This window comes from Typopeltis vanoorti, chromosome 6, assembly GCF_054136105.1.
Source record: "Typopeltis vanoorti isolate ZY-2024b chromosome 6, IOZ_Tvanoo_1.0, whole genome shotgun sequence".
In the NCBI taxonomy this organism is placed as follows: Eukaryota; Metazoa; Arthropoda; class Arachnida; order Uropygi; family Thelyphonidae; genus Typopeltis; species Typopeltis vanoorti.
In genome coordinates, this window is record NC_143554.1 from 137,671,716 (window position 1) to 137,684,730 (window position 13,015).

At 34.9% G+C, this 13,015-nt stretch overlaps 1 protein-coding gene across 1 annotated transcript in view; it reads left to right on the forward strand.

Moving 5' to 3' along the window:
- The first annotated feature begins 3,904 nt into the window (after window positions 1–3,904).
- LOC150105981 (tyrosine-protein phosphatase non-receptor type 5-like) overlaps window positions 3,905–13,015 on the forward strand; it is a 207,589-nt gene continuing 198,478 nt past the window's right edge. Inside the window, exon 1 of the mRNA XM_090393737.1 lies at window positions 3,905–4,083. Coding sequence (XP_090249863.1) covers window positions 3,925–4,083 — 159 coding nt within the window. The 5' untranslated portion in view covers window positions 3,905–3,924. The remainder of the gene's footprint in view (window positions 4,084–13,015) is intronic.

The window sequence follows — 13,015 nt, forward strand, 5'->3', positions numbered from 1 at the left end:
TTTTTATGTGTGATGGTGTGTTGCCAGTGTAGTGTGTGAGCTTTTTGGCTAAATGTTTGGCTAATTTATATGTGGGGGAATCAATGCCATCCACTATGGGACGCAATGGCACATTTTGTTTATGTATTTTTGGGAGTCCATATAATCGGGGGGGGGGGGTCTAGAGTTATAAGGTTTAAGTTTGTTGGTGACTTCCACAGGCCAAGAAGTGACTTTCTTAAGGAGTCTGTGGATAGTTCTAATCTGAGAGCTGGTCGGATTATATTCAATGGGGAGGTAAGTAGTACGGTCTCGTATTAAAGAATTTAGCTTACCTTTGTAGTCTTTTTGATTGAGTACCACAGTGGCGCTTCCCTTATCAGCTTTGGTGATTACTATTTTTTTGTTGTTTTTTAATTCTTGTGGGGCTGTATATTCGTTTTTGGATAAGTTGGATTTTGGAGGTTTGGCTTTAGTGAGAACACCGACTACATCCAGTCTCACGTTGTTGGCGATATGGTTAGGCAGGTTGCGAATTCCACGCTCTATTTGGATCATGATTTCTTCAGCAGGTATCCTTTTAGGAGCTAGGGCGAAATTGTGACCACGTGAAAGTGCGGTGAGTGCTTCAGGCTTTAAAACTGCCGACGAGAGGTTGACTACTGTGTTAAGTGGTGGCTGGGGTACAGAAGTAGAAGTCTTTGTCAGGTTTTCGTATTTTTTCACGTGCTGACTACGTATTTTTTCGAATTCCTTTCTTGCCGATGTACATGAGATGTCATGAAGTATAGACCATAGATCAAGGCCGAGTGTGTTAGAAAGCTCTTCCTCTAGCGCCCGTAAGGTTTTGTTTTCGTCGGCAAGGAGAACGCGCGTCGCGGTAATTTGTTCTCTTAACAGGGCGAAGCTAGTGCGGTTATAAATGCGTAGAGCTTTCTCGGAACTAAAACGGTGCCTCAATTTGACACAGTTGGGGATCACTTTGTTATCCCGGCAGCATTTTAGGAACGTCAGACGATTTATTTGCCTCGATATCTTCAACCTCAATTTGCTGTATTGACGGGCCTTTCGTGCGATTGCATCTCAGTGGATGATCATGATTCTAGTAGTAAGACTTATACGTTGGTTAGACATAACTGGTAATTAATTTACGGAATTAACAACGCATATAAAGTATATTAATTAAAGATAACTTTAATGAATCACTTCTATATTTTGGCAATGTCACATTGCCATCTTCAGGAACATAAAGATATGGTATGTGCACTAAGGAACTAACAAAGCAAATGAGGAAGAAAGTAAGAAACTAATTTTGTTCCTGAAGTCCTAATGGTGCCCTCTAGCGGGCTAATTTGGTAGTCTTGGCAGTTGGGCTGAAGTTCTCATAATGAAAGTCTCCCAAATTTGGGGCAGTTTCATGCACCCAAATTTGTTGAGGTTAGGAATGTTTTTTAGAGCTGCTGAAGATTCTTTGAATAATCTTTCGTATTTAAACTTGCTGCGATGGATTATTTTTGTTTTCTTCCAACGAATTTTATGGTGAATATCTAAGGCATGGTCTGCCAGCCCAGAGCGGCTGTACTGGTGAAACCGGATGTAGTCTTGGTGTTCTGAAATCCTGATATTTGTTGTTCTGCCTGTTTGGCCAAAGTAGGACAATTTGCAGCTGCAAGGGACCTGGTATACACAGGTAGGTCTAGGGGAAGTGGTTGGTCTTTGGTAGAGCGGATAAGGGATGCCAACTTTTATATGGTCTGTAACAGGAAGTGAGGTCATATTTTTTGAGGATATTGGTTATTTTCTCAGAGGTGCCCTGGATGTAGGGGGATGGTGATAGACTTGGTGTAATCTATATTGTGGAGGGGGTGGGTTGTGGTTTACAGGTTTTAGTATTTTTTGGATTTTTTTTGGGGTTATAGCCATTGGCTAAGGAAGTGTTGAGGATGTGGTTTAGTTCAGTAGTTAGGGCCTTGTCATCTGAGCAGATTAATTTTGCTCTGTTATATAGTGTTTTTATAACCCATATTGTTGTGAGGGGGGATGGTGGGACTGTTCCAACACCAACAGTCCCACCATCCCCCCCTCACAACAATATGGGTTATAAAAACACTATATAACAGGGCAAAATTAATCTGCTCAGATGACAAGGCCCTAACTACTGAACTAAACCACATCCTCAACACTTTCTTAGCCAATGGCTATAACCCCAAAAAAATCCGAAAAATACAAAAACCAGTAAACCACAACCCACCCCTCCACAATATAGATTACACCAAGTCTATCACCATCCCCCTACATCCAGGGCACCTCTGAGAAAATAACCAATATTCTCAAAAAATATGACCTCACTTCCTGTTACAGACCATATAAAAGTTGGCATCCATTATCCGCTCTACCAAAGACCAACCACTTCCCCTAGACCTACCTGGTGTATACCAGGTCCCTTGCAGCTGCAAATTGTCCTACTTTGGCAAACAGGCAGAACAACAAATATCAGGATTTCAGAACACGAAGACTACATCCGGTTTCACCAGTACAGCCGCTCTGGGCTGGCAGACCATGCCTTAGATACCCACCATAAAATTCGTTGGAAGAAAACAAAAATAATTCATCGCAGCAAGTTTAAATATGAAAGATTATTCAAAGAATCTTCAGCAGCTCTAAAAAAACGTTCCTAACCTCAACAAATTTGGGTGCATGAAACTACCCCAAATTTGGGAGACTTACATTATGAGAACTTCAGCCCAACTGCCAATACTACCAAATTAGCCCACAAGAGGGCACCATTAGGACTTTAGGAACAAAATTACTTTCTTACTTTCTTCCTCATTTGCTTTGTTAGTTCCTTAGTGCACATACCATATCTTTATGTTCCTGAAGATGGCAATGTGACATTGCTGAAATATAGAAGTGATTCATTAAAGTTATCTTTAATTAATATACTTTATATGCGTTGTTAATTCCGTAAATTAATTACCAGTTTTTTTGTACAGTTTTGCATTACATGGGACTTTCTTGGCACCTATTTACTGCACTATGCAAGGTATTACTATATATATATATATATATATATATATATATATATATGCACACACACTACAAATTCTGTCTGTGAATGTAACTGATGTTTTGTAACTTCATTTACTTGGGTATGATCTTAATTATTTGCAAGAGCAAGATTGCAATGTACAGATGGACACAATGAATCCAATATGTACTTTACATTTTTGTTGGCCTGATTGGCTGGGGAGACGGGTAGCATCTCTGCTCTCCATTCAACAAGTTATATGTTCAAATCCCTCTAACTTGAATGAATGTGACAGGAAAAGAATCACCCTTCTCTTTGAACTACACTGCTTATTGGAGGTCTGAAGTGGTTTGAAAAAGTTCCATGTCTTTTGACCAAGGGTTTGAATTATCTAATCTCTGTCCCATTTAGTACAAAGGTGCTAGGGATTTAGAACCTTCCATGTTTGGGATTAAAAATCAAAGTGCATGTGTAGTGGATATATCAAGAGTGACTCACGAAGTCCCTGCTCTTATTTGTAAACAGTGTTTTGATTATACATTAACTCCACCTGTCCTGTGCATCCTATATGATAAGGCACCAACCTCAGATGCTTGTGCATCATGAGATGCACAGGTGTCTGAAGTTAATGGTGTGTGTGTATCATGTATGATGCACAGGACAGGCAAATGATGAAGTTTATTTACAGTTACAAGTCTTGCTTACACTTAGTAACGGTAATGAAGGTAGTTCTAGTTGGTTGTGATGACTAATGTGATTTGTATTTAGTATCTTGTTTGAATTTATTGAAATATGGAAATTAATTTAATATAGAATAAATAAAAAAAAATTAGTCATAGGTATTATATTATAAGTAAGTATTCTGAAAAATTTTTATTTGTTTGCAGCCTCATAGTAGAAAGGTAGTACTATTCTTCATGTATAGCATGGCACACAGTAGTCAAGGAACAGTACATACTGATGTATCTGTATTGTTGCCAGCATCTAAAGTGTTGAATCTAATATCTTTTAAACAGTTAAAAGCAGATATGGCACCAGCAAAGATTATCAGCATCCAGTCAAAAGATAGTTTAGAGGTGAGTTATAAATGTAAGGTTAAATTATTGTTGATTATCACTTTGGTCAAGTGATAATCAACCAGAGATTTCTCTGCCTGTTTGCAGAGAAATCTTTGGTTTATTTATTTTTTCTTTTTCTCCTGAAGTCTAGTATAGTGTCAGTGTTATGTTTAATTACCATGTTTTATTCTTCTAAATAGTTTAATCATTAAAATGAAGCCTTTTAAATATACTTTTTTTTAGTGGTTACTTATAAATAACTAATTTGCATTTTTTTTTTTTTTTTTTCTCTCCTTCATATACCTTACATGTGATATTAATGATACTGCCTCATGACAGTGGCATCCTCTTCATCTATGATCTATAGAAGAAATATGCTGGGGGAAAAAAAAAACACAGTAGTGATACCAAATAGTTTGTTATCATAAACAGTTTGGTCTTACAGATCTTGTGCACGTTTCATATATGCTCATTTTTATTACTTACCTGTAGGTTTTAGAATACTTGATCTTATATTATTATAGCTGTATTCTGTAAACTCTTAATACCATTAATTTTTTATTTTAAATTGCATTGAGGAGTTGGATCGTTTTGGCAAATTACTTTTGTGATGTTGACTAAAGATTAATAAGTTATTCTCATAAGTCATTGCTTCTTGAACTGTGGAACACAGTTTAACAAATAACTGCCAAGATCTCTGTTAGTATTAGACAAAATAATTCAGTATTTTAAAATGCGTAGCCAATTATAGTGATAATACTAATAGAAAATGCTGAGCCATTTCATTTTATATTTTATCAGAATGGTAATATTCTGGAAACAGCTGGGTTGACTAACATTGTAGTAGCTTTTCCTCTCTCCTAATCTTCACTTATCTCAATTAATTTCACTAGCTAAACAAATAATCTATCTACTTTCATTACAGCAAACACTGTTATAACAAACTCACTTGCTGTAACATGCTACTAAAAGCTCTTGAACTAAGCCTTTGTAGGCACACTGATATTCTTAAAGAACATTCCTATAATAGACTGTTCATTTGGTCTCTATAGTGAGAGTCAACCATATGATGGAAGACACTGGCAGATCTTTCGAATTCTTGAAAAAGATTCATTACTTGATTAATTTCGAATGTAATTCCATAAATATTGTCATGGTTGGCTAGGTGGTTAGTGTATCCACTGTCAGGTCAACAAACTGCAGGTTCAAATCCCATTGTATGGGTGTGGATATTTGTGAATGTTTTTAGGTGAGAGGTGAATTTCATCACCTGGTGCAAACCACTGCACTTATTTCCAGGATGGTGGCTGAAAATCACATTTTCCTTTTTCACACACCTCATGTGGTTGCCATTTAACTGTAGTCAACCACATATGGAATGTACTTGTTATGTTGTTTATACTCCTGAGGATTTCTACTTAATCAGACAAAAGTTAAGAGAGGTTGTAAATATATGTAAATATAGCTTTCTTTGCAAGTTAGATTATTCAACTTATTTTGACTGAATTCGAATTAACAAGTTTCATAATAACCAATACAAAAAAAAAAAAAAAAAGCCACAATCAGAGGGTTAGGAAATTTAGTGAATTGCTTTCTCCACAGACACCTGTGCAGATTGTATTGTTGTTCATTTGATATTTGGACCAAATATCAAATCTCATGTCAATAACTATGTTATTGACATGAGATTCTCCAAAAAATATCAGTCCACTTCGACTGAAATGAGAGGGGGGGATTTTAGGATAATCTCTCCTACAATTCCTGTAGAGGTATCTACAGATACCTCTACAGGTTCTATTGCTTTCAACAGATTCTTTTCATTTTTTTTTTTTTTTTTCTAGAAAGGCCAATAAGTTATCTGATGAGGTCATGATGGTGAAGCTATCATCCAAGAAGCATCACCAAAGAATGGTTGGAGTTGTATGGAGGAGGAGTCAAGGATTTATTCTAAATAGTCCAGATAGAAGTTTGCCAGTGCAGGAGAAAGTGGGGTTTCCTATTTAGGTACTACTATTTGTTTGTAAAGTGTTTTTTGGCACATAAAGTAGCCAGAGTTGATGATAAAGTCAAATCATTTGACAATGTATATCCAGAGGGATGGCCCATGGAATCAGATATAGGAATTTTCAAGAGAGAATGTTGGTAAATAAAGATTCAGTGCTGAATCTGACCATTAAATCAGTGGGTTGAAAGGATATGTTTTTCACATTAACTAGAAAATCTGAAGAATTTGTTAATGAATGAGTGGGAATTATGAATTTGGGAGTTTAATGAGATCTTACTATCACTATTCATGTCATCGATGAGCTACAGAAAATGATTACCTCCATCTTAGACCCTCAACTATTAACCTCCCAACCGGCCAGTGTAGATGAAATAGTCAACACTCCCTAGCTTTTTTCATGGATCAAAACTTCGTCGCCATTCTGCCTTTTATCATGCCATTACCTTCCTCCGCCGTTAATCTCGTTATGGCTATTCTATAGCCATTAGTGGATTAACTGTTGCTGAGTGACCTTTGTGTCCCCTCTCCATGTCTTTACGTCTATTGTGTTGCTTAGAATTTCATTTACTGTCCTAAGTTATTTGACCTTTCTTGCCTCTAAAATGATTTATTGTGTCTCTTCCCAAAAATTGAAACGAATTTCACATATGCGAAAGAAATCAGTCCTGAAATGACCACTGATCAGCTTTTGCAATGAATCTATTTAGTGATAGTAAATTTGGTGTATTTTATTCTACGAATCAGTGCAACCGGAAGAGTTGCACTGATTGTTCTTTTACTTTACGTATAATAATTGAATAATTTTTTTTTCGAATTTTCAAATGTTTGCTTTGAAAATATTATGTCAAATATTTATATTTTTAAATATTTATTGAAATAAATATGTCCTTTTGCTTTCGTTTCTAGCCAAATAGCATTATTATGGATCATCACATTTCAGTTTTAGAAACGATTTTTTGTTTTTCAATAAAGAGAAAATAAAAAAAAATGTTAAAATGCTAAATTGCATTACTCGGTTTCTGATTGCGTCTTTTTGGTATCAAAAATTTATATCCAGTGATATTTTAGCATGATTCTTTGCCTTCGTCATTTATTTATTTATTTGTATTATGCATATTACGATAATATCTAGTGCATAACCTCGTAGATATGTTGAAAATTTAATGTGAAAAATATATATATACGGAATGATTCAAAATTTTTGCTCATTTTGAAAATTTTCTAATGCCCCCCCCCCCCCCCCCATCCTCTCCTGGAACTCAATTGCATAACTACTCTAAATTTCTATACAGGTTTGAAAGATTTTCTAGACAGCATTCAAAATCAATTACTTCATTTTACCATTTTGACAAAAGATATACGGCAATCAGATTGCATCGTGAAGCATAATTCTGTTCTATTTATCTGCAATCTAAAACCAGCTGTTCTACTGTCTGCTGAAATTATGTGAAATTTTAGAAATAATATGCTATATTTTCACCATGCAAAATTGTTTATATGCATACCACACAAAAGAAAGTTCAGTAGTATTATTTTTGTTTGTTTTTCTTTAAAAAAATCTAAATATTACTTCTGCTGCTGGAAGCTATTTCTGAAATAATCTATGTCTTATAAATACTTGGTAATATCCTCTTAGCTGGAGGAAAAGTTGAAGGCTTATTACTCTCAGTGCTATTGAGAAGAAAGGGGAGAACACTAAAGTCGCACTAAAGTGCCTCAGGCTGTAGTGAAGAATATGTCAAGAATGTATTGTTTCCTTTTCGATTGTTGATTACCTGTATCCTAACAGAAATACTGATATTTCGTTTACATGCTTATACATTATTTATGCCAAAATAATTGCTTAATTTATAATGATCAGTTTCACTTTTATTATCAAAAATTAGAAATTAAATCATACAGTTATCTTGAAAAAGAGGATTTGAATTATTATCAAAGAAAAGGTGCATATGTGTTTCCTAATCTTCTTTTTTTTGGGAGGGGGGTATAGAACTAATCAATCTGCGGATATTTCAGATAATTTATTTCATAAATCGTTCGCAAGACAGCTGTTACAAACGTAAATCACTTGGGGAACATACCCATTCATTTTAGTGTGAAATAGTAGCAAAGGTTCAGTTACTTTAGATATCTAATCTAGAAGAAAATGTTATGTCTGCTGAGATTAGAATCTTACGTGAATAATTTTTCCGACATGATTTCTCTGTTCGTTATAATGTAACCAATTTTCAGATTTTTTCCCTCCTTCAGACTTCATGTTATATGCAGTGATTTCTTTTTTGTACTACAAGAAAAAAAAATCAGATAACAGAAGAAAAATATGTAGTATTTTCTTTTCCACTGGCTGAATTTACAATGTTCTTTCTTTGTGTTTTGAAAGAAAGTGCAAATAACCTTTTTCTTACTATTTTTGCCATTATAACATCTCATATAATTATAAGAGTGACATTTTACTGTTTCTCTCCCACACGAGAAACAGAAATAAGGTAGTAATAATATTGTTGATTCTGCCAAACTTCATTGTAGCAGAAATTTTTATTACAAAACTTTGTTATCTCCGAAACAAGAAATTTGGAACCCATATCACATCAATGTTGAGTGTTGGCAAGGTGAAAACGTTCCCGTTATTATTTATATATTTCATTTATTAACTGGGGGGTATGCCCCCCCCCCCCCTCCCGTGTTCTGGTCTGGTAGGCCAGTTCTCCTTCAATTGTGATAACTCGAAAGGGGGTTCCACCCCTGAATTCTGATGACTCAAATTTTGAAGGCTTGACACTCAGGGTAGCTCCTGACTTTCAAGACGTTTCGAAAAACATGACATAAAAAGGCTTTTTATGTCATGTTTATCATTTTATATATCATTTTATATATATATATAGGGTAGATTTTATTTCATTATTTTTTATTGTTTTGGTGAAATACTTTACCTGGAATACTCTTTCCAGTTCCAGAGGAACTGGAAAGACTATTCCAGTTCCTCTTATATTTTATTCCTTCAAAAATATCTGTGTCATAAAAGAACTTAAAAATTAGCCTTCAAGATGAAAAAGAAACAGTATATTCGGGTATCTCTCCATCAATATTTGTAGTCCTGAAAAGGACTGTTTTGATGGCCTTGAAAACAAACATTTTTTATTTCATACTGTTCAGAATTTAAAATTCTTGAACAGTGTGGAACACCTTGAAGCAAGGGTAAATACACAAAGCAGTTTTACACTCAGGGCACCAGATTTTTGTTTCCTTTCTGATATTTTTTTTATTACATACATAACATTTGCGTGCAGGTTTTTTTTTTTATTAGCCATTGGTGGTAGATTTTCGGGATAATGGTTGGAGTTAGCAGCGTTCAACCTCAAATGTCTGGCAGGATTTCCTGTTTTTCTGCTTGCTGAAGAAGGCGCATGTGCATGCAGCAATGCTTTCTCAATTTCTATTCTGTATTCTAGATATGTTATGGTAGACAAACATTTTTTCTTTTGCAGGAGGAAACTGTTCCAAATAACAAAATCCAATACATGTCCAAACACTTTTTTGTAATATTTTTTATGCTGTTTCCTCATTACAGAGTAGAATGATAGCTGCTGATTGCACCTGTCGACTCCACCCATAGTGCCGTTATATGCACACACAGCAATGGGTTTTTCTTTCTTTAAACCATGCTTCTCCACGGATTCCGTTGATGGATTGTGCAGGGAAGACAGCAGAAAAACATCTTTTTTGTCTTTCCAATGTAGTGCAAAGACTTTCCTCGCTGATAAGCTCAGATTTCCCCCTTCGTTAGCTTTCCTGAAGCCAGATCTGAAGGCATATCTCACCTTTTTGCATTTACAGTACCATAACTATCTGTACGATGCTGTAAAAGCAAATCAGCGAGTTCAGGACACATATAGTAATTATCCAATGTAATGCAGTAACCTTTCCCCAGTAAAGGGGGGTCTAGTAATTGCATTACTGCATGCATTGACAAGGGGAGATCTGAATGTTTATCATGCTCGATTACAGTTTGCTTTCCCATATAAGGTTTGAAATCCCAAAGATATCCTCTTTCCGATTCGCAAAGCATAAAAAATTTTACTCCATACTTCGCTTTCTTTTTGGGAATATACTGCGTACATTTCAGTCTACCTTTGAATGGCATAAGGCTTTCATCGATACTCAAGTCTCTCTCAGGAATGTAGAGTGATCTACATTTCTGACGGATTTTCATCAGAAAATCATAAATTTTGTTGAGGACTGGGCAAGGATGTGTTGCCTGATTGTATTCCTCATTATTCTGAAAATGCAAATACTTCATGATGAGACTGAATTGCTTTTCAGTCATAACATCACGAAACATTGGTGTGTTCAGAATCCAGTCTGTAGACCAATACATTTCGAGAGCGGGCTTTTTCACGATACCTTTCACAATCAAGAGTGCTATAAATGTAAGGAGCATGTTGATATCTATTGGGCTCCAAAATTTACTGTGAGAATGCGGACTGTACTCAACTTGCTGATGTTGGCAAGCATAAAGGTTATTCTGTTCCATTATGAAGGAAAGAATATCATCGTCTAAAAATAGACGGAAAGAGCTTAAAATATTACTGGAGTCAAAGTCTTCAGTAATTCCTGGCTTACCTATGAAGGGAAACCGTGGACAAGCTGGTGTACGTTCAGTGGCGATCACCCATTTTCTGCACGAAGACATATCTAAAGTACAGGCAGAATCGCTATCTTCAGAGCTAGAGAGATTTCTCTCCTCATCGGTAGAACAAGAGCTGCTCAAAAGGCGAAGGCTCCAACTTTTCTGCATCCCACAAAGTTTTCTTTTCTTACCATGAGTGTCACTGCTACTGCTGTTGCTTGCCATCTTGCAAATGAATTGTGTCTTGAATATACTTACTAATTATTCTTTTCTGCCCAGTAATTCCTTTCTGCCCAGCTCAAAGCTAATGGAGATTACTAACCCCCACTGAGAAACAGAACAATAGAACATGCAACACACTAAAGAGCCTCAAGCAATATCTGAATATTTTACAGGCAGAAATTTCCTGTTTGGTTTTCCACTTTCTTATTCTGATATTGCATTTGAAGGATGACAGTGATTTTAAATATTAATTTCGCCTATATCCGAATATCACAATTTCCTGATTTATAATAATTAGGAAATAATATGTATATTTTCTGATTTATAATTTGGTAATTTATAATTATCACCACATAGTTTCAGTATCAAAAAATTAAAGTTATGTGGAACAATTACTAGAGAAAAATAACGAATTAAATAAAAACTACCTATGTTTCATAACAGTTTTCGGGTGTGTGATAATAATGCAATGGGGGGGGGTTAAACTATCAGAGGCGAAATAAAGTTCAATTCTATTGTGAAAGGAAATGGAATTCACATTTGATATACATATTTTGAATGATAAAAATAAACAAATGTATCACTTACTTTAAAAATTGGAGAATAAAATATCTGAATTATGCAGAAAATATAAATATAAATCATAACTGTTAATTTCATTTTGAAATGACCAATTATACAAGGAAACCAAGATTGTGAAAGTACAAAGAACAGTAAAGTACTATACAACATGAAGAAAAAATTTAGTAATTTGATTAAAGAATTTCATGTTATTCTCTATAAAGCAAAGTTGCTCCATTGTGTCCTAAAGGAAATCTGTGAAGTATTATTCGATTTCGAAGGTTTGTACAAAAATAAAAATAATATAAACTGGAATGTCGCAGCCGGTTTTCTTTTCTTTTTTTTTTAAAATAATATTTCAAATAATTATCGTGAATTAATTTCTTTGAGAACAAAGAAAAATCTTTTGACTAATAAGCGATTAGAAAAAAATTAGCGCAAAAAAATAAAAAATTAAATTGGTTCTCCAAGGTAAGGCAATATTTAAGTGAAGAAATTATACAAGATCTTTATTTTGTCCAGACATTGAAATTGTATTGTACAATAAAAAGAGAAAACAAAAATATAAATAATTTCTCTATTTTATTCTATCCTATATAACTAAAATCCAGTTACCCAGCATGGAACAAGGAAGTGCGTTTTTGTTATAGGCAACTGCAGCTACGAACGCGAGATAATCCGATTAACCATTCTCTTCAGCGTGAAGATTTATCACACTTTCTAATGGACATGACAGTCAAATTGCACTTCTTATCCAGGTTCTTTCAACAGGTGGGCTGAAACATATCCATAATTAGCTGGACGTTTATAGACGTCTTGGCCAGTAGGAAGGTTAATATGGTTTTAGGGTTTTAGTTCTATCTAAATAACATCTCCAATGTTCATTTAACAGTGTCTGGATAACACAAGTTTAGCACCCTCTTCGCTAAGCAAAGACAATCTCATACCTTCCCTATCAGGGAAATTATTGACTTAATATATATATACTGTATATATAAAAGTGGGATTGAGGGGGGAGGTCAACATTTCCGAATGCCCACTAATTCATACTGAAATCCTTGTTCTATCAAAGGACATGATTTTACTATAGTTTCCAAAAAATACCATATTTGAATTTCCTCCACAACATTGAATGTAACTAATTCAGCCTCTTCAGTGATGCTAACAAACTCCATATGGAAGTCTCATCTGTGTTACTTAAAGCCCAATTTCCCCCTCAACAAATCTGCAGAAATCAAGGCTTTGTGACCTCTAAAACAGATCAGCCATTTCAACATTACCAAAGTGGACAAGCTACTGTTTTTATTGGATAACTATAACCACAAATAGCCGCTCAAAAAAAAAAAAAAAAAAAAAAAAAAAAAAAAAAAAAAAAAAAAAAAAACGCCTCCTTACTCAACAAGTTGTTAAAGATCCATTGCCTCCTCGCTTGTTTTTATGGTCTTCCTAAGATCCACAATGAAGGAGTGCTTCTTTGCCCCATTGTAGATGCATCAATTTCTCTGACATATTGCATAGCTAAATTTTTATCTTGA